The 25,065-nt window shown below is 41.9% G+C and overlaps 5 protein-coding genes across 5 annotated transcripts in view; 1 reads left to right on the top strand and 4 right to left on the bottom strand.

Annotated features, from left to right (window-relative positions):
- LOC130386609 (serine protease FAM111A-like) overlaps positions 1-18,567 on the bottom strand; it is a 68,162-nt gene extending 49,595 nt beyond the window's left edge. Inside the window, exon 1 of the mRNA XM_056595620.1 lies at positions 17,280-18,567. The gene's annotated coding sequence lies outside the window, so the exon portion shown is untranslated. The remainder of the gene's footprint in view (positions 1-17,279) is intronic.
- Positions 1,469-5,201, bottom strand: LOC130386608 (serine protease FAM111A-like). The gene is given in 3 exon segments (XM_056595618.1): positions 1,469-3,487; positions 3,490-3,865; positions 4,118-5,201. Coding segments are annotated over 3 exon segments (1,800 nt in total). The 5' UTR covers positions 4,172-5,201; the 3' UTR covers positions 1,469-2,117.
- LOC130386014 (argininosuccinate lyase-like) lies at positions 7,049-11,318 on the top strand. Its single transcript, XM_056594801.1, has 7 exons — positions 7,049-7,151; positions 7,238-7,352; positions 7,496-7,580; positions 8,971-9,137; positions 9,193-9,259; positions 10,106-10,212; positions 10,327-11,318. Exons 1-7 carry the CDS (start codon positions 7,064-7,066, stop codon positions 10,469-10,471), a joined length of 774 nt encoding a protein of 257 aa, XP_056450776.1. The 5' UTR covers positions 7,049-7,063; the 3' UTR covers positions 10,472-11,318.
- LOC130386610 (serine protease FAM111A-like) lies at positions 12,374-19,504 on the bottom strand. Its single transcript, XM_056595622.1, has 3 exons — positions 19,111-19,504; positions 15,631-15,707; positions 12,374-15,347 (listed from the first exon to the last, which is right to left on the bottom strand). Exon 3 carries the CDS (start codon positions 15,110-15,112, stop codon positions 13,499-13,501), a length of 1,614 nt encoding a protein of 537 aa, XP_056451597.1. The 5' UTR covers positions 15,113-15,347; positions 15,631-15,707; positions 19,111-19,504; the 3' UTR covers positions 12,374-13,498.
- A 356-nt stretch (positions 19,505-19,860) lies between these two features.
- LOC130386013 (carbonic anhydrase 7-like) lies at positions 19,861-24,115 on the bottom strand. Its single transcript, XM_056594800.1, has 8 exons — positions 24,074-24,115; positions 23,425-23,488; positions 22,587-22,751; positions 22,043-22,188; positions 21,565-21,657; positions 21,062-21,128; positions 20,761-20,924; positions 19,861-20,623 (listed from the first exon to the last, which is right to left on the bottom strand). The coding sequence occupies exons 1-8, from the start codon at positions 24,113-24,115 to the stop codon at positions 20,417-20,419; spliced, it is 948 nt and encodes a 315-aa protein (XP_056450775.1). The 3' UTR covers positions 19,861-20,416.
- Positions 24,116-25,065: the final 950 nt, after the last annotated feature.

Below are 25,065 nucleotides of genomic sequence, written 5' to 3'. Positions count from 1 at the left end.
AATTAATGAAGTTCAAATATGAGGAATATTACACATGATTTTGGATTCGATTTAAAAGGAAACGCCCTGTTACCCCAGACTCATTCCACTTCAGGGTTATAGTTCACGACCCCATAGGATCACCCAAGAAGTTTCAGGACATTGAACATCTTCTACTTTTCATGAAAACCCGGCTCAGGACCGTGAAGAGCCAGCAAAGACTGACACTTTCTATTTCTCTATTCATTTATATGTCACGGTCCACCTTATTGTCACAATCAAAGTTAAACACTAAATACTGCATTCATATTTTTACCACATGGTTAAAGGAGCCTTTATCCGGAGGGACATTCACGTGTCACTCAATTACACCATTTGCCGTCACCCAGAGATGAACCCTGCTTAAATTGGCCCCGTAAAGTTGTAAACCTCTCTACCTGGCTCACGAGAGGAGGAGGCGGGGACAGCTTCATGACGTCCACAAGTAAGAAAGGAGCCCCCTGCAGTCTCTCTCTCACACGTAGCTTCTACACTGACTTAAAGGTTAAAGTTAAAAGTTAGAGTCAAACAATGCCGTCTTTATGAATGTATTCCATAAAAACATACAGTGGTTTTCAATTGTTTGAATGCAGGCTTATTGTCTAAATAGATTGTCATTATGCTCGTGTATGTCATATCTTTATGTCAACCCATGTGGCATAGGGATTTGTTTTCTTTGATTATACATGGCTCACCTCATAAGCACTTGCTGTTTATTGCGTAAAAAATCATTTTGATTAATAAGGTTGATTATAAAGTATATAGTATATATAAAGTTGAACACTGGAGTGTTCAACTTTAATATACTGAGAACTCGGGGAAGGAAGATGAGTGCATGTTTAGTCAATGGGGAACTGGGGTGGGGGACATGGAGGCGTCAAAGTTCTAGACCCGATGCATAGTGTTGTGATTGGTCAGTGCACATTGGGGGGCCATACCGTTTGGGGATATAACGATGCCTGATGCCAGATCAGGAGTTCTTTGCAAACCAACTCATGTTTTGTTATGACTTCTATACTATTAATAGATAATAAAGTATTTTTGTTTCAAACCTTGTTCTTCTAGACCTCTCGTATTTTCTGTTGGTTTTTATCCACAACACCACACATCTGGAAACCAGAGGGAATGTTTGTATAACGTTCAATTTCCTTTTTCTACAAAATGATTCATTTTCCAATAAACAAAACTGGTACAGAACAGGAAGAGTTTTGCAACATGTATGCAACATATATGTACTGTGATATTATATCAAATTTTTATTGAAAATGAAGTGAAAGTACAATTCCAAAAATGATCACTTAATTATTACATCAGTGTTTCAAACAATGGTTTCAACCATACACTACAAAATTGCGTAAAATGTGAAAACTTTTAATAGAAATTCAGAAAGAGCATACATTCTTGAATGTTTTTTAAATATAAACTATGATATAAACTATGTACTTATGAAATAAGTACTTAATAGTACACCGATTTTTTTTTAAAGTCACTTTTACAAAAGCTATAAAGTCGCAAAACATTAAAAGCTTTAAGTAAAAAATATATTTAATTATGCTTCATCTCAATATTATTTACTTATATTATAATATAAGTACTTACAAACATAATTTGAAAAAAATGTAGATGGAAAAATTACATCATCAGCCATCACCCCATACTCTCATCTCTGACATGGCAGCATGGAGCACCTGCTTTGCACGTAATATTGCTCAAACTACAATAAACCGGTTTAAACGTCTGCCATGGTTCTTGTGTGGGCCCACACACCATACACTCGCTGTGAGCATTCGAGAGCGTGAGAAGTGTCCTTCGAGAGATGGCTTAAACTATATATTGATCCACCTTTGCTCCTGTCCGGTTGTCTCCCAAGAAGAATTACAATTCAATTCAATTTTATTTGTATAGCCTTAATCACCATTACAGTCTCAAAGGGCTGAACAGGCCAAATATTTATGACACGCCACATAATAATAAAGATAATGTTTGATTCTATAGTGTCCTCCTCTTCCTGTTTCCTCTGTGGAAGTGTTAAGGGTCTCTCTATATCCTCTAACCCAGAGGCAAGGTTTATTAAACTACAATGTAGAGCTTTACTAAAGTCAAACTAAGTCCCTAGGTATCCATGGATTGAAATCTAGAAAAAAGTCCTTTAGATGCTTTTGTTCTGCCTTACAGTAAGACGAGTTTGCGAGTTCAATCAAATCATTTTCTGTACAGACAAAACTTTTGTCAAAATAACGTAGAACCTTTTCGATTACGGCAGCCTTCACTTCTTTAGGAATGCCACAAGTGATCATTGCCAACAGCACATCCAATTTACGGTGTCTCACTATATCCATAAGGATTTCTTCAATAATGAGTGATAGGGGATGTGCATACTCAATAGCATGTTCAGTGTTTTTATCAGGGAACCCCCCAGTGTGCATCGATACAACTTTAAAATTGTGATCAAAAACTGGTGAGCCAGATGAACCTTCATAAAAACAGCTGTCGTAGGTCTGTATGTCCCTAAAAAGGTAATCCGGTTTTATACGTTTTTCGCATTCGTCCCGAGGGATTGTGAAGCATGGGTCCAACATTTTGACCTTCCCTTCCGGGTGGCCGATAATACAAATGTGACCACTTTCAGTTACCGGTGCATAGAGCTTAAGTAGAGGCTGTGGAATTATTGTTAAGGTATTTTGATTATTATCGACCTCAAGCAAAGCCCAATCCTGCTTGTATCCTTCTTTGTCAACATGATAGCTCAAGGCAACCACCGTTACAAGCAATGGTAAACAAGGGTTTTCTACCTTATCCTCATAGGAGAAAACAACAGATATGTTTTCCCTCAGGTTTATTTTTTCTTCATCAAGGACTACGTGGGCGTTTGTTAGGATGTACTTTCCAAATAGAAGAAAGCCACTCCCTGCTGCCCCTCCATTTATTTTCACCTGGCAAACAGAGTCACCAAGCTCTACGAGCTTCCTAAAACTTCTAATTTCTTTGCAAATCCCAACGTTTTTCCCAAACTCTCGAGAGAAAAGCTTCCGGACATCTCGACTCTTAGCATTTTTCTGGCGTCCTTTCATGCATTTAGTAAGATCGGGAAACTGAGAACGAAGGAGATTATATATTTCCTCACGGTTCAGTTGATCACTATTGGTTGGTGTTGACTGATGGCTGGTGTTTGGGGTTGGCTGATTTGGGGTTGGAATGTCGGAGCTTGCAATCTTACTTGATGATGCCTCCTTTGGTGCATCATCCTTCCCAGTACCAACATAGTTCAGTTTTTTTGCTATCTTGAAACATCTACCATCAAGACGATTTATAGTTCTGCTCATTTCAATGTGATTAATAACCTCTGTTTCTTCGAGAACATTGTTGTTTTTTAAAAAACTGTCACTGAAACGTCCATCTTGCTCCAGAGCTTCTCTCACTGTTTGACCTTTGTATCCAAACACAATAACCTCATACACAATTTTCCTAGCACAACATTTTTCATAACGTTAGTCCTAGTTAAGTTCTTACCTCCAGTTGTTCTTATTCCAAATGTTACCAACTCTCCCTCATTTTCTTTTTTTCCCTTGCTGCTTGTGGTGGTTGTCGGGATCTTTCCTTCACTGATGTACTTAATTGTCAGGGTATCACCTTCAGTCATTTTGTGGCATGGAAAATTTGAATTAATAGGTTTATTGTTAGGTCTTAAAATAACAAGTTCTTTGTCTAAGTTTTTGAAAGCCTTCTCTTTAAACCCAGGACTGGTCTGAAGTGATTCGTAGATAGTCCTTGCCTGCTCGCACAAAACTTCGCACGGAACTTCGTTTCCAAACGTCCAGTAAAATGTATGTCCATGCAGCTCTTTGGCCTACAGAGGAAACAAAGTATGACGTCTAAATGCTGGTAAATTTAAGAGATTCTAATGAGAAAAAATAACATAACAGCAGGCATGCAGGGAGTTATTAAAAGAAGATATGGCAAATGTGATCTAATAAATCCAAATATAAAAATATATTTTTTAGTTAGCTTACAGCAAATAGATAAATATGTGCACTGCAGGCTCATGATTATTATGGTCTAAATAAGAATAGCCTTCACTTCACCAAATGTCATGCGGTACCTTTTCCTCCGGTTTCCCACAGTATTCATCATCCTTTTCCTTTTTCACTTCCATTATCTCCAGGAGGCTGCGGTCCGCTGGTATGAGAGACACCGATTTTAACTGAAAAACGTATTTGTAGTGAATGTCATAATAAATACATATAACAACTGCAAATTTAAACTATACACTACATGGAGTACCAAGAACAATTAATAAAATGTATGATTTTATTTTTGTACCCCTCCCCCCACTAACGCACACACACGGTTGATCATTTAAATAGATTCCACATCCCATCTTTAGAAACTCAAAAACTATTAATCGTATTCTCTATTCCTTATTCCTATAATTATGCAGCTTGCCATGATCATTGCACTAAACAATGAACAGTTGCAGTGTGTACATTAATGTTCATCACAGCATCCCGCTCCCATCACAGGAATCAAGAATCAATATGCTCAAGGGTTGTTCATAATATTGTGTCCATATATCATGTTCAAGTATTAGATAAATGATGTAAATTGTGTTGATATAACATGTTCATGCATTCAATACGGGATATTATATATTGTGTGTTCATTACTAGCCAATTTCATGACACAATCACAAAGAACTACGGAAGACTGGAAGGTGTCCGAAGCATTTGGATCACACCATAAGACCCGACAGGGCGAACTGGACAATACCGGACAGAACGAAAAAATGAATTCACACAGTGTGTCTTTCTACAATTTATTAGTTACCATTCTAAGTGTCGATCAGCGGATTAATAGTTCGCCAAAGACGTTGACGTCGCTTAGCAACCGAATACGCTGGGGATGATAGGACTACTTGCAGACTTATATGAAAGATTTGAATTCAGAGGCAAAAATCATCAAAACCAACTTTCCTTGTTGGCACTGGTCATATGCTCACCAACGGTCAATTATCAAAAAATTATTGACCGTCGGAAGTTGGGAAGGCCCAAGTGAACGGAGCCTTCCGCAGCTTTAAGAAGAGCTGTGTAATAAAAATATACATAACCAGTAAGAAGGTCTCCAAAAAGTTTTAAGACGAATTCCTTTTGCAGCACAATGAAAAAGGTGATCAATAATATATCAAATAAACCCTATACCTTCAGAGAGCGCTCGGTCTAGAAGCTTGATGAAGTTCCTGCTGTAGAGAACAAAGATGTGCTGCTCACTGCTCAGCCACCGAGTGGAGTGATGACGGTTCCGTTCGCAGGCGAGGTTACCTCAGGTTGAACAACTGGATACTCCACCCCAGCGGGAGGCGGGACTCTGCACCTGTGCAAATAGATGTCCTGTATACTGGATACACCCACATGCAAAGAGCACAGCTCATCATGTGGAGCCGATGGGTACTGAGGTAAATGTAGAAGCATAGATTTGAGTGTGTGTGTGTGTGTGTGTGTGTGCGCGCGTGCGTGCGTGCGTGCGTGTTGCTAACTTCCGGGAACTATGGAGAGAGCTGCACCTTAAAATTAAACGGTGAGAGGACAGAGATGTCACAACCCTCTATCTAAAGGGCTCTAGTGTAGTCTATGTGACGAGAGAATCTAAAGGTACTTAACGACACTTTTCTTCACTTTATTTGTGAAGAAGCAACAATCAACACATTAAGCTTTGTAGATATAACGAAGGTATAGAGAATCAAAAGTATTTAGAAGATTATGGAACCTGCTCATGTATGGCTACAGTATATTAGTAGAATAGCTGTTGGATTTTACGAATCAAATAAAACATTTTCCTTCCGCAGCGCAATGAATAAAGTGATAGATTATCTATCAAATAAACACTTTACCTTTAGAGAGCGCTCCAATCGGTCCGAAAGCTTGATGAAGTTCCTGCTGCTGAGAATAAAGATGTGCTCACTGCTCAGCCACCGAGTGGAGTGATGACGGTTGCTTCGCGGCAACCTTATCTCTGATCTAACACCTGGAGACTCCACCCCAGCGGGAGGCGAGACTCTGCACTGCCGCTCAACCATTCGCTGAGCTCTACGTCATTGGGGAAAAGATGGATGCACTGAGGAGATCACAACCAACTTTTCTGACTTCTGGCTGGCAGAAGTGGCACTGTAACAGCAGTAGCCAAAAAGTGGAGGTCTGACCAACTGGTTGCTAGTTTAATCCCTCTGCTCTTTGTATAAGTGTAGCCTACTTCCCCGAAATGCCGGACACATGGTATAGGGTGTGGTAAAGAGGTTTTGGGGGGTCAGGGTTTAGTGTGTTCACCAATCTAACCCTTTGGTAGGGTTGTCCTCTTTCTGAAACACAAGTCTTCTCACCTAGTCCTCCTGGTTGTCGTCCTCTCCAGCCATGCCGTGGCCGTCAGCAGAGATGTAGAGCGTCTTCAGGAGATCCGGTCCCGGACCAACGTACTTCCTCTTGGCAGGTAGCCCCCCTGCTGAGTGGGGTGGTTTCTCCCACCTTATGCCCGCCCTGTGGCCGCTCTCTTCCTCTATGAAGCTGATGGTTCTCGTCTGTTGTTTTCAGCGGTGCGATCGCCGGAACCCCTTTCAATATTGACAGAGAGCTGCTGCGTAAAGATGAGCATAATGAAATAGGGACTATTTTCAAGATTAGTATTAGTATGTGTGAAATAGAAAGACTTTCCCTTGTCATGGCCCCGTTCCTTTGGGCTCGGGTTCAGCTCGGTGGGACCACTGGGGGGGGATACACTACATCTTAGTCTCTGGAAGCACGTATGGAGAAACGGCCATCATAAAACACATTCAGCATTCAGTGTTTCATTCAGCTGATTGATGGACTAAATGTGTTGCGTCAAACCTTTTAGCGGCTAAAATTCATCAGTAGACGGTCTGGGCTGTAATTTTTAATCTAGAAATCTAGTGTTGATGGAGTATTTTTTTAAATGATCATTTAAAACATTTTGTGCCAATTGTGAAGAATTAAGACAATGCAATGTACTTCGTTAAGATGATGCAGCATACGATTTATTAATGTTGCTTCTCCATGTGAATGTAGAGTTGGAGTTTGACGGCATCAGCATCAACAGCATGGACGCCACGGGCCAGAGGGATTTCGTCGGTAACTCATTTAGCAACTCACCTGAGAACCACCAGCACCTGGACTGGCAACCTGGAAACCCTGTTGTGTTTCTGCTCCCCATTTAGCTGAGTTTCTCTTCTGGGCGTCGCTGTGTCTCACTCACCTCAGCAAGATGGCGGGGGACCTGCTGCTCTACAGCACCAAGGAGTTCTCCTTCATCGCTCTCGCTGACGCATACAGGTGTGGCTACTGCTTTGTTTGACGGCCTCAATGTGTTTCAGAACTCTTCAGTTCCTTATTGGAATGTTTTAGAATGTGTGTGTGTGTGTGTGTGTGTGTATGTGTGTGTGTGTGTGTGTGTGTGTGTGTGTGTGTGTGTGCAGTACTGGGAGCAGCCTGATGCAACAGAAGAAGAATGCAGACAGGCTGGAACTGATTCGGAGCAAAGCAGGTCGTGTTCTTGGCAGTGTAAGACCCATTCATACGGTTAATCTACGTCACGTTTTCTGGAACGCCGCCATTTGCACGACCGATCTCGCCAAGTATGGCCGCCCACACCGCTCATCTGAATGTAAGAGAGAGACAGAGATATTATCGATTTTAGGCTCCGATCCTTATTTGTTATCCCTAGTTTTTTTTTTGTCCATTAGTACGCTTGCCTCAAATCAATCTTCATGACATATATATTTATTTAGTCCACATCCCCTCCCCATACAGTGGAGATATCTTGAAAGCGTTCAAGAGCACTGATGCCTACCAATATGCTGTGGCCGGATGGGTGAAGGACGCTAAAGTGAGGCACTTGGCCACATAATCTTTATCTGATAAGGGCAAAGTTAAGTACTATATATATGTGACTTCTATGTGACTTCTTGTTTGTGGTGGGTTACTATCATTGATCGTTCAAATCAGTCATCAAATCATAGACGATAATCTCGCCGGGGACGCTTAGGACGAGTTTTCTTCAAGATTCATTTTGTACCCACAACAAAACCCGATTTGAATTATTATGGATTGTTGATTATAATTATTATGGATTATTTTGGAAAATGAATACCAATACTCTTTGGCTGGGACGATGTCAACATTGGGTATATGGAGCAAAACATAGTGGGTCATATGTCAACGTTTTTTGTATGCATTTTATTCATTAGTAAGCTACATGGATATGCCATCTTCCAGAACCTTTCATTACCTGCACTAAAGAGAATAAAAGAGCGCATCCTCATTGTTTGATTGTGGTCGTCGTAGGTGTTGTTGTTGGTGCTGAGTTACCACTGAAATCAGTGGGTCAGTGGGTGGTGTGTGTGTGTGTGTGTGTGTGTGTGTGTGTGTGTGTGTGTGTGTGTGTGTGTGTGTGTGTGTGTGTGTGTGTGTGTGTGTGTGTGTGTGTGTGTGTGTGTGTGTGTGTGTGTGTGTGTGTGTGTGTGTGTGTGTGTGTGTGTGTCCTATCTGGGTAAGAAAGTCAAACGGATTTCATGTACAATATCGCTTAATAGAATGCTCATACACAACGACGGTATTAAAAAAGAATCACAAAGCTTGCATGAGTTGTAACAATGGGAAGATCATGCACCCCCTTCCTGGTTTTAAAGACCCTTTTTCTTTTAAATCTGTGTCTGAATTTTTGCTAAAACGGGTTAGTTTACACTTTCATTGAAAGTTGACTCAATATAGGTAGGCCTACCACGTTTTCGTGGTAGGCGGAACTATACACTAATTAAACATAATTATGAATATGATATTCAATTCCTGCCCAGTCCGTTCTGCTAGAGGCCACCCAATTCTACACACCTTGCCACCCCCTTGGTAATCGGGTACATTACTGTCCATTCACCATTTAAATCGTGTGTCTCAGTGTGCAGGGTTCATGATGACCATCAAAGGCTTACCGAGCTCCTACAACAAGGACCTCCAGATACGCACATGTGCAGGAGTGAACAGGAATGTCCAGAGCTTGCTGTTGGAGTCTGGTGCTCCCCCCCCCCCGCTAGCGGTTGGATCCAAGATCGATCCAAGATGGCTGTAACAATGAGGCTGTGATGCTGTGTTGTGGCCCTCAGGAGGACAAGTAGGCCATGTTTGACTGCTTTGACACCCTTCACGGGGCCCTTCGGGTGACCACGGGAGTGATGTCCACTCTCAAGGTCAGTTTGTTGTTGTTGATGTTGATGTTGTGGTCCTACCGACCGGCCCGTAGCAAGTAAGCCTCTCAGAGGGACTCTATTAACGTCTGCGCCAAAAGTGAACTTTGGGGTAGTGAGAACCATCAGCCAAAGCTAACCAAGTCAACTGTAAAGTGTTGCTGTTTAAGAACATTAAACATGCAGTGTCTCTATGAGTAGGTCCATTCTCCCTCTCTGCTTTTTCCTTATGAATAACAGCGCTTTGCTTACGTGCTACAGTGTTATGGCCAGAGCCATGGGGGGTGAGTGGGGTAGAGTGGAGTGGGGGTGAGTTTAATGGGCTGGGGTGAGATTGCGAAGGCTTTAGACTCGATCAAATGTTCATTCATTTAGATAACACTAAGCTACGCTTTTCTGTAATCCAACACAACAAACTCTCCTCTCTCCGGCTCTCACTCACCTTTCCTCCCTTCTCTTCCTGCAACAACTCAACCCTCACGAGACTCGTGAGATTTCTTTCATAATCTGAGAATATAGTCTAAGCCATTCAGTGGCCAATCAAGCACTTTAAGATCCCTTTTTTGACACGGTGCAGTTACCCCAAAAGATTGCAGCGTTACTCAATACTGGACCAATTTCAACAATGGTTACCTGCATTAGTCCCTTAGACGCCAAATGATCGTAAAACGGGGTCCAGGTTTTAAAGTGCCCTAGTTTTCCTTGACCCCCCCAGTTAGTCTACAGCTGTCCACCATGTCCGGTCAGGAGGAGCTGCTCCGTCCGCGTGGTGTAGAACAGGGGCCTTGTGGGAAAGGAGCGTGTGAGGGAGGCCTGGTTTAGCTCACGGTGCCCCCTGTTGTGTTCCAGCTGCCCTTCAGAGAGGCCCACGGACTCTCTGGAAGAGCCGTCTTCCAGGCAGAGTCTAAGAACGTCCCTCTGAACCAGCTGACTGTGGAGGACCTCGCCGCTATAAGGTGACTCGTCCACACACCGGATAGTCCCAAACAACGTCCGGCCGTCTTTTGGTTTACGAGACTACTGTTGTTTCTCCGGCCTGTTTACTGAGCACCTCTCCCCCCTGGCTCCAGCCCCCTGTTTGACCGCGACGTGGCGGCCGTGTGGGACTACACCAGCAGTGTGGAGCAGTACAGCGCCCCCGGTGGCACGGCCCGGAGCAGCGTCACAGCGCAGGTGCAACACCTGAGGAGATGGCTGCAGGACCACACCCAGTGATCTCACTTGGCCAGTGATGGACAAGAGACGACCGTTACCTCTGGTTGTTTTATCAAGGGTTATCCAGGTGTGCTTTTAAGCATCAGAATCATGTTGTTCCATAAAATTCATTGCAAACTCACCTCATTTGTGTATCGCTTTCCTTCGGTTCCTTCAAGCCGATTAAATTGGTGGAGTCTATTTCCCTCTTGGCTAGGTTCAGACCACACCCCATAATACTGAGTCTTTCCAAGGTTGAGTTTATTAGCTGACTTAGAGATATATATATTAACACACGTGTTGACATTTTCCTGAGCGGTTCAGTAGGTGTGTAGGAGATGCATCCCTTAGATATGCAAGTGTTTTGACCTGACTTTACATCTCTGAACAGGTTTACTGTGTAAGCACCAACATATAAGGATACATCGTTACTCTCTGAAGAGCTGTTCTATCAATGTGAACAATATGCAAGAAGTGAATATTGAAGGGACGTTTTTCACAGGTTAACAACTTAAGAATACCATTGTACTACATAATGTACACACTTATTGTACGCACTTAATCTTCAATGCACTTACCGGTATTCATAGTACATAATTGCGTCACATCTGCAGTAGCTGCTTGCATTGCTGTACACAGGGAGTGGGTTAGCCTAGCGATTGTTAGTACTTGCACTTGGCTCTATGAACATCTTTACTGTACTGAAAGCAATATATTGTTTGACAAATGTACTTATTGTAAGTCACTTTGGATAAAAGCGTCTGCTAGATGTCCTAAATGTAAATGTAAATTGGTGCCATTTTATATGTATGTATATTTTTTAATCAGAGATTGAAATCAGTCATTCATTAGTGTACACCTTCAATGCAAACTAGTTGAGATGGTTAGGGTGAGGATGTGGAATGACGTCACGTAGCCTACCACCGCGACATCTCAGGTTTTTCACCAATCCCACGGCGACATAGAGGTCCGGTTCAGAGCTGCAAGTTGCTGCTCAATACTGCCTACAACACATGATCTGACATGAACCTTTCAGAACGGTCCAGGTCAGTATGTTAAGTATGAGTCAAACAATAGACCCCCGTGTGCCCAGCTGACCAAGGTATCTCGACCAAGGTATCACCTTGTGAGCTTCACCAGCAGTACACCTTCAATGCAAACTAGTTGAGATGGTTCTGGGTCAATGATAATTCCACTATGGGAGAGTATTGATGAGGTTCAAAGGAAGTATTAGTAATATTGTGCTTGCATGTTTGAAACTAGTGTAGTTAAAAGCATTCAACTAAGGGCCCCATTCCAAGGTCCAGCTCCTGCTAGCCCTCTGAAAGGAGCTCCTTATCTCATGTTTAGATCAGAGCTGGCCCTTTGGGGGCCGGAGACCACTGAAGAGGTAATCTCTCCATATTCAATGACCTCTTTCTATTTCTCTATTCATTTATATGCCACCTTATTGTCACAATCAAAGTTAAACACTAAATACTGTATTCATATTTTTACCACATGGTTAAAGGAGCCTTTATCTGGCCCAGATGAAGGCCTACATCCGGAGGGACATTCACGTGTCACACATTTGTCGCTCATGTCATCCTGAGAGGAAGAGAGGGACGTCTTCATGACAGTCTCTCTCACGTTGCTTCTGCACTGACTTAAAGGTCAGAAGGTTACAAGACAACTGCTCTACCTCCTGAGTTAAGCCGACACATAGTATGTCATATCTTTATGTAAATACATGTTGCATAGGGATTTGTTTTCTTTGATTTTTACATGGTTCATCTCATAAGCACATGTGGTTTATTATGTAAATGTTTCAATCAGTTTAATTAATGAGGTTGATCATAAAGTATATAGTATATATATAAAGTTGATTTTAATCACCAAGTATTTTACTGACCTTAATATGATATTACTGTAAAGTTTAAGATGTAAAACAGACCTTTGCACATATACTGAGAACTCAGGAAAGGAAGATGAGTGCATGTTTAGTTAATGGAGAACTGGGGTGGGGGACAAGGAGGTCTCAAAGTTCTAGGCCCGATGCATAGTGTTGTGATTGGTCAGTGAATGTGGGGGGGGAAGCCACATCGTGTGGGGATATAACCTGAAGCCTGATGCCAGATCAGGAGTTCATGCAAACAAACTCAGGTTATGACTTCTGTGCTATTAAGTGCTAAAGTATTTTTCTTTCAAAACTTTTCCTTCTCGACCTCTCGTATTTTGTGTTGGTTTTTATCCACAACACTACACATCTGGAAGCCAGAGGGAATGTTCGTAGGACTTTTAATTTCCTTTTTCTAAAAAATTATACATTTTCTAATTAACAAAACTGGTACAGAACAGTTAGAGTTTTGCAACATGTATGCACTATGATATTATATCAAATTATTTAACATTTTGTTTGATGTAAAATAAGGAAAGGTATAAATTAAATACATTTATTTAAATTAAATAAAAACAGTAAAAATCCCATATTTATTACATTTATTACAACACTATTAGTGTTTAAAACTATGGTTTCAACTTTGCACTCTAAAATAACATGCATAACAAAAATTGCATAAAAGGGAAAACTTTAAATAGGAATGCAGAAAGAGCAGTACAATGGATATAATAGTAAAAAAAAAAAAGATTTAACTATTGAAGTTATGAAATAAGTCCTTATTGTGAATTGATATAAAAAATAAAAAATACATTAAGGTACCAAGTCACAAAACATTTAAAACCTTTCAAAACATATACAATGTAAGGGTTGGGGTTAAGTGGAAGAGTGATTGAGAGATTAAGTGGAAGAGTCAGCCATCACCCCACAGTCTCAGAGTACATCTCTGCCATGGCAGCATGGAGCACCTGCTCTGCACATAATATTGCTCAAACTACACTAAACTGGTTTAAACTGCCTTTGTTCTTGTGTGGATTGAGCCCAGTAACGTAATCTAGGTGGAGGGACAGCCACCTAGATGGAGTGGCAAAGAGTAAACGGCTACAATTGTATTTGACTATTTTTGTATGAGGGAAATGCATAATACAAAGTAGAGGTTTACTAAAGTAATGCTAAATGTCCATAGCTTCTGGTTCCGTGGGTTCATCTCTCTGTGAGTAAAGTCTAAAAAAATCCTTTAGAAGTTCGGTATTGGTACAAGCTTGGTCTCCTTCACAGAGGTTAATAATTTCCTCTTCTGTCCAGACCAATCCTTTGTTATTACTCAATATTTTCTTGAACATATCCTTCACCATTGGGGGAATGTCACAGGTGTCCATTGCCAACAGCAAATCCACTTTTTTGTCTCTCAATATCTGAATAAGGAGTTCTTCAATAATGAGTGACAGGGGATGTGAATACTCAAGGAGATGGCCCTGTTTCTCGTCGGGGAACCCCCCACTGTGCATCGATACAACTTTGAAATTGATATCAAAGACAGGTGAGCCAGATGAGCCAAAATAAAAGCAGCTCTCATAGGTATGTATCTTCTTATCCATTGGCTCTGGAGAATTTGTGTATTTGCTAGTTAAAAACAGAGTATTTTGCCCACGTTCAGAATGAGAGATTGTGAAGCATGGGTCTATCTTTTTGACCTTCCCTTCCGGGTGCCCGATGATGCAAATCTGACCACTATCAGTAACCGGTCCCAAGCGCTCAAGTAGAGGCTTTGCCTTTATTGGTCCGTTTTTTTGATCACCAGAGACCTCCAGCAAAGCCCAATCATGCTTGTGGCCTTCATCGTCAACATTAGAGACACCGGCAACGACCTCCACACCGATTGACTGATGGATGTCTGAAAGTTTCTCATAGGAGAAAATAACAGTTATGTTTTCCCTTTTTTCTCTTTTTGCTTCATCAAGGACTACGTGTGCGTTTGTTAGGATGTACTTTCCATATAGAAGAAAGCCACTCCCTGCTGCCGAGTCATCTATTCTCACCTGGCAAACAGAATCACCAAGCTCTAGAAACCTCCTCATTGCTCTCACCTCATGGCAAAGCTCTGTCCTTTTCCCAAACTCTTGAGAGAGATGTTTTTTGACAGCTTGAGGAGTAGGATTCTGGCGTCCTATCATTACTTCGACAAGATCTTTAAACTGAGAACGAAGGAGTTGCAACAGGTCCTTAGAGTTCGGTATAGGCTGATAGGTGGATTGCTGATTGCTCTTGTTTGGGGATGGCTGATGGCTAGTGCTTGGGGTTGGCTGATGTCTCCCATTTTGCACTGATGTTGGACTGTTCGAGCTTGCAGTCTTACTTGATGTTGCCTCCTGTGGTGCATCATGGTTTGCAGCACCAAGGGATACCTGCGGTTTTGGTTTTGTTATCTTGAAACATTTACCATCAAGATAATCTATAGGAAGGGACATTTGCTTGTTACTACCATCCTCTGTATCCTCCAGAAAATAATTGTTAGAGCGGTTTTGCAATACCTCGTCACTAAAACGTGCATCTTGCACCAGAGCTTCTCTGATTGTTTGACCTTTGTATCCATACAAAATAACCTCATCCACTCTCTTTCTCAGCCCAACATTTTTCATAACCTTAGAAAGAATGTTAATACCTCCAGTTGTTTTTACAGCAAATGTTACAAACTCTCCATGATTTTCTTTTTTATCCTTGCTGCTTGTGGTAGGTGTCTTGTTCTTTGCTTCCTTCTTGATGTACGCAATAGTCAGGGGTTTCATATCAAGTTTATCAAGTTTAGTCAATTTGTGGCATGGATAATGTAAACCGATAGCTTTGCTTCGGTCTATGTAAAATAACAAGTTCTTTGTGTTGGTTTACGGAAGCATTCTCTTTAAACACATCACTGTTCTGAAGTGATTCGTAGATAGTTCCTTCCTGCTTGCAGACAACATCGTAAACTGCATCTTTGTTTTCAAACTTAAAGGAAAATTGATGTCCATGCAGCTCTCTGGCCTACGGAAGAAACAGAATATGATGGAAAAAACAGAATATGACGTCTAAATGCTGGTAAATGTAATAGATTCTAATGAGAAAAATAACAGATAACAACAGGGATGCAGAGTTATTAAAACAAGAGATCTGTGAAAATAGATATTTTTAGCAAAACAATGCAAAGTAATTTTAATTAGGAAAGATATATTATTTAGTTAGCTTACAGTTAAAAAATAAACATGTACAGGCTAATGATTATAATGGACTCGTTAAGAAATAGCCTTCATCAAATGTCATGCGGTACCTTTCCCTCCGGTTTCCCACAGTATTCATCATCCATTTCCTTTTTCACTTCCATTATCTCCAGGAGGCTGCGGTCCGCTGGTATGAGAGACACAGATTTTAACTGAAAAACGTATTTGCAGTGAATGTCATAATAAATATATATAACAACTGAAAACATAAACTATAGGCCTACACTACAAGGACTACCAAGAACAATTAATAAAATGTAATATTTTATTTTTGTACCCCTCCTCCCATTAACGCACACACACAGTTGATCATTTAAATAGATTCCACATCCCATCTTTAGAAACTCAAAAACTATTAATCTCGTTCTCTATTCCTTATTCCTATGATCATTGCACTAAACAACGAACGATTACATTGTGTACATTAATGTTCATCACAGCATCCCGCTCCTATCACAGGAATCAAGAGTCAATATAAGGGTTGTTCAGAATATTGTGTCCATATCAAGTATTAGATAAATGATGTGAATTGTGTTGATTTAACTTGTTTGTGTATTCAATATGAATACAGCACCTGTGAGCATGTGGCCTGCTACTGTAAGTACAGCTACAGTTAGTAAGTGTCTGCTCCAAGAATCGGCATGACTGATCTGGATAGGGCCCTTGTGATAGGGCAACATCAAGCTGGTGTTCCGCAAAACCAAGTTACAGCATTACTTGGAGTGAGCCCTAGTACCCTCTCTAAACTGAAGGCTAAGTTCCATACAACGGGGGATGTCAAAGACAGGCCGCGAAGTGGGCGTCAAAAGAAGACGACACCCCAAGAAGACCATTTTATCACCCTGTCAGCCAGTGACGGACTGGACGGTCTGGCATTCGGGCAGATGCCAGAGGGGCCGCGGCCTCTCGTGGGCCGGCCAATCACGGGGCGGAATGCTTGTCGGGTTCGCGCGGCCGCTTCGTCGCAACACGGCCCCACATTATCTCTTGGCCCACTATCAAGCGTCTATAGTGTTAAAAGCTTCAAATTTTCAATTTGTCTCTAAATAAAAAACATTAACCTGAATTCATCTTTCAAGAACTTAAAGAACATCAACCGGAGAACTATGTCAGTCAACGCCAGCTCCACTTATACATCATGAATCAAATCTCCACAACTGGTGCGGAGGTTTGAGTGATGGCCCTCCCTCGCCCCTAATTAGGCCTACCGTTAAACAGGTGCCCACCTTTGTGGGAGAGGGGCAAAAAGGATTGTAAAAAAGAATTATAAGCCAGCCAGTTTATTTCAAAACCAGCCCAAATTGTATGACCCCGCTCAATGCTAATTTATTCAACTTTACGTGGTCAAAAGTAGCCAGATTGGCCGGGAAACCGGCCAATCTTGCAACACTGCCGCCAAAAGTGAATAACGCGCTTGCTCAACGGGCGCGGGCGCGCACCTCAAAAAAGCCCGCCAACGCGTACGTTTCGTTTGATTCGAGTCAGAAGTGCAAACAACTTAAAATAACTCACGTCGTGATTTTAGCTGTGTAACGATGAATTAAGAATCAAAATGCAGAAAATCTTGGAAGGTTCTTGAACCCTCACAAAGGCTGCTAATACTTTCCCAATTTGATGGATTTTAGGAATGAATTAAACAAACGGGTGAATTATTTTTTTCTGCAGCACAATGACATAAGCAAATAAAAAAACACTTTACTCTTCGAAACCGCTCCAATTGGTCCGGAAGCTGTTAGCAGTGATTTAGAAGCTGCTACTGCTCTTCAAGATAATGCTGCTATCCATTTGGATGTACGAAGTGGTAAAGTCGCAAATCTCCCGGCTTTCTTGCGGCATTTCACTGAGGCACGCCCCCTTTCGGTCGTAGTATCTCGTCGCTTTCAAAGTAGAGCGAGCAGATCTGTACAACTAGCAAAGAAGATGGCTGCGCCCATAGTCAATGGGGATTGAGCTGTATTTTCTTTGTATTTGTACCACGTTGGGGGTTGTAATGTTAAATCCTCTTACACACTTGATTTCATTGCTGCTTTAATCCGGTCACCAATTTATGCATTGCACGGTCATGCTTTGCGTGCAAATCAATGTAAAGTTGTGTTTTCAAGCTGGTTTGCTAAAGAGGCTATGTTGCTAATGATGACTAGCCCGCTACTACCCCTCGTGGCTCGACAGAAACACGACAGAACTTGTTGAAATTAAAATTGGCGAAAATGGCAAGATATTATTGCAATGTAAAAGGCTTGCAATGTTAATGTTTCTGTAAAGGCTGGCGACCATTATACTGGATTATTTATTTTTTCCAAAATAGTTTTCTTCTCAAACTCGTCGGACACAAATAGCAAACTGGAAGGCTGGAGCAAGGGAAATACGTCACGTTCTCGCTGAAGCTGGTCGTTCGTACCAGCCTACCATCCAAATGGATAGCAGCAGAAGTGTTGTGTGTGAAGTGGTTCAGGAAATGTTGTGGTGAGAGGTGGTTCGGCTCTGAGCCTATAGGTCCACGCTCTGAGGGGCGTCTTCACCATGGACCTATTAAAGAGGTCTTGACTCTTCACGGATCACAGGGATATCCGTTTCCGTTACATTTTGGATATCCTTTCCATTACATTTAAGTTCTAAAGTCGTAAGCATCGTGAACGGTGCTTAAATTGTGTACATTAACGTCATAGCGTCTCGCTCCTATCACAGGAATATATAGTATATGTTTAGGGGTTGTTCAGAATATTGTGTTCATACAACATGCTCACGTATTAAATAAAGGATATATATATATTTATGCATGTTACAGAAAATGAAATAATGTCCATAGGTTGTAAACAAGTGCATATGGATATAAAGGTTAACTGGGGGGCTGGGGGATTCAGAACAAGACTGAGGCTCATTCCTCCACATGGTTGAAATAAGTGTTGTGTAAGAACATGTATCATTTAGGTTATTTCTTAAAAAGAGTTTAGCCTCCCCTCATTATATTTCCTCAAAACACCAAAAGATCAAAAGCACAACAAACCCATTGATATATCTAGAAAAGTTGACATTAAACTTATTTGGAGGTGTGTGGGTGTGCGTGCGTGCGTGCGCGTGCGTGTGTTGCTATGATCTACGAACTTCCGGCTGGAACGAGGAGAGATCCGCCATTGCTTTAAAACCAAACGGCGGGAATAAGGAGATTGCGCGACCCTCTCTCTAAAAGGGCTCTGGTCTAGTCTTTGAAAAGAAAGTATAGAATCTAAATGTACCATCGATACCACGGTTTTCTTTGAACGCATGGCCAACTTATCAGTTTATTGATAGTGGCATCTACATGAAATAGGCTGAGGCATAGACCTTCTTATGTCGGATCTTCACTTTATTGATAAGCAACAATTGTGTAGATATAACGTTGGTATAGAGAATCAAAACTGTTTTGAAGATCCTGCTCATGTAGGCCTATATATTAGTACAATATTTGTTGGATTTTACGAACGAAATAAAGATGATTCCTTCTGCAGCACGATGAAAAAAGTGATCGATAATTTATCAAAGAAATACTTTACGTTTAGAAAGCGCTCGAGTCGGCCGGAAGCTTGATGAAGTTCTTGCTGTGCTGAGAATAAAGAAAGATGTTCTCACTGCTGCTTGGCCACCGAGTTGAGTGAAGACGGTTGCGAATGCGTTTGCAGGCGATCTCAGGTCGAACATCTGAAGTAGCGGGAGGCGGGACTCTGCACTGCCGCTCAACCATTCGCTTAGCTTTAAGTCATTAGGAAAAAGATGGACGCACTGGGGCTATAAAAAGTCAGACATCTGGCTGGCAGAAGGGAAATGGCACATTAAGTGCTAAAGTACGATTGATCGATTAAAGATTGACAAGGTGAATGTTTAATTTAAAAGCCTGAAGCCTGAAAGCCTTCTAACATTGTCTTTTACCCCATTTTGTTCTTTTTTTTTCGTCTTCCCTTCAGAGAAATAGGTGTCCTGTTTCATACACCCACATGCAGAGAGCACAGCCAATCAGGTGGAGCCATTGGGTATTGAGGTATTGTAGACGCGCGTGTGTGTGTGTGTAGTATACGCTAATTCAACATAATTATGAATAAGATACTCACTTTCTGCCCAGTCCATTCTGTGAAAGGCCACTCAATACTACACACATTTCATTTTGTTATACTTATGAAGTAAATATGTTGGTGCTGAGTAAGCACCAACAAACCAACAAATAGCTGTTTTGTGAACAATATGCAAATAGTGAATATTGTAGGGACGTTTTTCATAAGTAAACAACTTAAGAATACCATTGGTGCCATTTTATATACGTAAATTTTTTAATTGGAGATTGAAATCAGTCATTCATTATTGACAATTCATTTAGTCCAGGACTCCCTAGTCACACTACACCTATGTTAAACTGCAGAAGAGAAGCAGGAGTAGAAGAAACCCTGGAAACATTTATTCCCTCCAGAAATACAGAAAATACCCATTCTCTCCTCAACTCTACCCTCTTCCTGTGGCTTGGGTTGAACATAACCTAAATGAAACTTCTGTAGAAGAGCTATATCCAAGATGTGATTAGTTATTCTATGTCAGCGCTCTGGTGCGTATTGGTTTGTCGTATTCTTCCTAAGACTGAATTACGATGGCAGTAGAAGCAGTAGAAGTTGTCTTCAGTGAATACAGAGTGCAGGCTGTTGTTAAGTGTTGCCTCTCAGGGTCCTAACTTACACTACGTTGTTTTCCTTTAATCATTCCACTAATGGACGAAAACTAGGGATCTGAATATTTAAAATGTCAAAATGGGTTCTGAATAATACGTGCAGTTCTGTTTCAATTGGACATATAGAGTAAAAAAAAATGCTCTTTTTTTTATACAAAACTTGTGTCGCCCCAAGTGCCCCAGGCCGAGAGCCAGAACTGGCAGAGCACACACAGACACGCGCCCAGCATGTTGGGGAGGACGGCTCTGGCCCTCGACCAGTAGACAACTCTGCCATCTAGTGGCTGCACCGGGCGGAAGATGTTCATCATGGGCTTGCCGTTCCAAAAGCGACACTGCTGAGATATCGCCACCAGCTGGAAGAGGAGGAGGAGAAGAGGAAGACATGCAGAAAGGAATGAGCAAACAATTGTCTGAATATCATCGTGAATTTGTCAAATGGTCATCCCATCAGGACTTCACTCATCGGCCCCTAGGGGCGCCTAAGGGCCACCTGTTTGCTGCTGACGGGCAGGGTCTTGTGGAACACCGTCCAAGCTACTGCCTGCTCACAACCGGGCGTCGTCATGGAGCCCACATAGCGATAGTAACTATGGAGGTCCTTTGCAGGAGGGATGATGTCGGTCAGTCTGAAGTCTCGGATCTCTGCTGAGCTGCCTGAAGGAGTAAGAAAATGTCAGATGCCTCTTAGTGCAGAGAACAATGTATTGGCAATTTCATGGGGAACATCCATCAGTGTTATTGATCCCCATGCACCACCAACTGTGCTCTGGGACCCAGATGTATGATGATACCGTTTTCATGGATGTGTCCCATCGCAGCAATCAGAGTGTTGAGGTGAGGATGGTCGTCTATTGACTCCTGTCAATAGCCAAAGGGGCATTTTATTAATCACAACAGCGTATATGCCGCCCAAATCTGACACCAGGCATAATCTAAGCGGCCAGTCATGTCTTATTTCAGTATCCAGGGATGATGCCTGTACGATCTGGATTAGACGGGTACCATCTGTATTTTATGTACCAGGGTGTATGTGCCCATTTTCATTAAAAGTGCAGACCCATAAAAGTGTAATGAGAATGAATGAATGAGAAGGACACCTCTGAAAGGGTCTACTGGTGTGTCAAACGCACACCGTTCATCACAGTGGTGTGCATCTGACCCTCCGGTCGACCCTTTCATGGGCCTTCTTGGGTCTGAATGCTAGCTGGCCGCTCTCGTAGTAATAATAATGATAATAATAAGGCTGAGACCATGACGCTAGTTGTGGTTTTCCCTTCACATAACGCTGCGGTACCTCAAACAGGAAGGAGAGGAGCGCTATGCCGACCATGTCGTGTTCCGCCTCGGCCAGGGAGCTGTAGGGCTCCTTGATGTGGACCATGTGGAGCTGCAGAGGGACCGGACAGGAGGAGCTTGAGCCTCAGAACTGGGCTGGCTCTGAGAGCCCAACATGTTGGCCTCTTGTGTCAGGGTCAAACATCTATACATTTGGTTTATAATAGTTTTATAGTAATGAGGAGAAAGCACAATTCAGATTTTTGATTTGATGAAAGTGTAAAGTAGAAAGCTAATTTCAGATTTCAGATTTGATAAAAGTGTAAAGGTGAAAGCTAATTTGATTGGCTGCTACATCGATTTGATCACTAGTCAACATAACATATGTGGAGGTTTTTCACCCGGGAGATGATTTACATCCAATGACAGCTGTCCATTAGACACACTCAGACTAAACATGACCCCCCCCCGCCTCCAGCCCGACCCCGAGTAATGACCTCCATGGGGAACCTCTCTCCATCGATGGTGTGCTCTGAGCCCGGGCCTCCGTCGGCCCCCCAGTGCAGGTGGAACTGGAGGGCTCGGTAGTTCCCCGGCAGGGCTCCTCCGGTCAGACGCACCGACTGGGGCAGCAGGAACTGGACTGCAGGGGGAGGAGGCTTTAGGACCAGCAGCAAGGGCCCCAGCCCCGGGCCCCACTACACCAGGGCCCCAGAGCTCACATGTTGGTACCAGCAACTAGTAACAACACTTATATCAAATCCTGTCTACCTTTCAAATATGTTCAAAGTCAAACTTCGAACTTCAGTTCAAAGTCAAAGGTTTGAAGCAATGTTAGCCTGAAGCCAATAGCCTGAACAGCGTTTGTTTGTTTACAGTGGAGACGGGCAGCTATTTGTGAAATTCAGCATTGTGCTTGTCTGTCTGACTGTCTGCATTTGTGTTTGTATGTGTAATCTATATTAAACACATGATTACAGTACAATATGAAATACAATTGAGATTATCTATACATATTTATCTATATTAAACGTGACATACTTGAATACCCAAGATTTTCCACAGTGATATTAATTTTGCTTTCATGCCCCTTGAAATCCAAGGGCTGTAAGGCGGTGTTGACGTGCACTTGGCTGGTGACAATGTTGATGGGTGACTGCTGTAATCCTCCACAGTTTGGGAACAGCATCGCCCAGTGCCCGGGGTCTAAAATGCAACGTAAGGGAGCTCAATTAGACACATATTAAATATAGGTCAGGTAGTTGTGTTAAGCTTCCTTTTAGTTCAAATTGTATGCTTTTTTATTTAAATGTATTTTTTTGTTTAAGCAGAAAACCAACTCGTTTTCTGAGATGGTTTGGTTGCTGTTGTTACAGAGCAAAACTAAAGTAATTGTAAATGTGTGTTTAACATAGTAAATCGTCAAATGACACTTAGTTAAATGGCACTTTTTCACATTTTCAGAAGAAGAGGTCCTCACCGGTTATCTGTTAAGGAACGGCGACTTGTGAATGTTTTATGCACATTGGTCAGTGTTCTCTGTGACACATTATCTGTGTCACAGATAATGCAGCCAATATAACAAAAGCCATTCAGCTGCTGAAATGGACACACCATCCATGCCTGGCTCACACCATAAATCTGTTTGTGAGAAATGCTCTGAGGGCTATAAAGCCCACTGTGGATAAAGTAAAGGCCATAGTGGAATTTTTCCACAGAAGCACAGCAGCCACCCAAAAACTGAAATCCACCCAACGGCAGATGTCTATGGCAGAGCTGAAGCTCAAACAGGAGTGTGTCACCCGGTGGAATTCGGCATTCCATATGATCCAGCGAATCCTGGATGCGGTTATCGCAACATTGGCGGTCATCAACGCACCTGTGGCTCCTCTCAGCCAAGAGGAGTGGGAGGCTCTGCAAGAGGCCTGCAGCGTCCTGGAGCCCTTTGACCAGGTCACAGTGGAGATCAGCGCAGAGAGGTACAGTGTTCAAACATCATCTCATTGAACTTTACTATAATATTACTATGACCTATTCAACTTTATTAGGATGTTATTATCATTGTAATTTTTTATTTGTTAAATATTTTTTTTGACAAACAGGTTTAGAAGTGGCTGAAAATAATATTATTAAATAAAAAATATTAGTAGCCTATGTCAAGCAATTTAGAAGTGAAGCTTAAAATAATATTGCTAAATAGCCTAAATGAATAAATATTATATCAAATATAATATTTTGATGCTTCTTTTTTCAGGTATGTTACTGCCTCCAAAATGCTCATACTGTGCAGGGGTCTTCAGAGGGTGACAATAGAGCACCAGAGCAGAGTCACCACAGCGTGCGTGAAGAATCTGGTGAATTCCCTCTCTTCAAGCATGGACAAAAAATTCCACCGGATGGAATACAATGCAGTTCTGTCCATCCTCGACCCCCGCTTCAAAAAGGCGGCGTTTAGTGACAACAGAGCAGTCGACAAAGCCCTCCAAAGAATTACCACAGCAGCATCCAGGCATAGGCAGTCATCTCACCTGCAAGGGGGTCATGGAGGAGAGGAGGGAGCAGCAGCACATGAGCCGGAGGAGCCCCAAGCATCGGCTGTTTGGAGGTTTTTTGAGGAGCGGGCAAGCGGAGACACTGCAACCAGGAATCCTACAGCTGATGCTATTCTGGAGGTGAGGTCCTACCTTGAGGAGCCTCTTTTCCAGCGCAGTGCCGACCCACTGAGGTGGTGGGAGACAAAGGCACTGATCTATCCACAGCTCTCTTACGTGATGGCACGTAGACTGTGCATAGTGGCAACATCCGTCCCATCAGAGAGGATCTTCTCCAAAACTGGACAGATCATAACTGAGAGAAGGAACAGGATCAGCCCTGCCAAGCTTAGACACCTGGTGTTACTCAACGCCAATCTGTAAGTCTTTGAGTGATACAGTGAGTTCCTTATCTCTATAGTGGTTCAAAACTTGTGTTGTTCGCATGTGTTTTATACTTTAATTTAATAGCACTTTAGGTCTAAATAATACTTGAAATTATGCCTTTTTGGCATGAAGCTGCTTTAATACTTTTCTCATACTGTGATGGGTATCTGTGTTTAATACAGTGAGTGAGTGGTTCAAAACTTGTGTTTTGTCATAGTGTTATACTTAAATTTAAAAGCACTTTATTTGATATTTGTATTGTGGCTTTTCTGTTATGAAGCTGCTTTGATTGCCTTCTTTTTTGTATTGTGGTGGGTGTTTGTATTTATATTTAACTGTTACATTTTTTCAAGTTATTTTTTTTGGAAGTGGTGCTATTTTGTAATAAAGGTTTTATTCATAAAGCATTGTTATGCTGCATTTTTACTCATAAGTGCTTAACAATGTCAATAATGAAACAAAATGTTATAAAATTAGGTTTAAGCTATTAATTAATTAATAATGTAAAACATGTGTATATGGGGAGCCGTTTGCGAGCCGAAAGAGCCGGCTCTCCACAGTAAGAAGAGCCATTAGAGCCGCATCTCGCAAAGGAGCCGAAA

This window comes from Gadus chalcogrammus, chromosome 7 (genome assembly GCF_026213295.1).
Source record: "Gadus chalcogrammus isolate NIFS_2021 chromosome 7, NIFS_Gcha_1.0, whole genome shotgun sequence".
Lineage (NCBI taxonomy): Eukaryota > Metazoa > Chordata > Actinopteri > Gadiformes > Gadidae > Gadus > Gadus chalcogrammus.
Note: the sequence above shows the minus strand (reverse complement) of the source record. Positions and strands in the feature narration are given on the sequence as shown.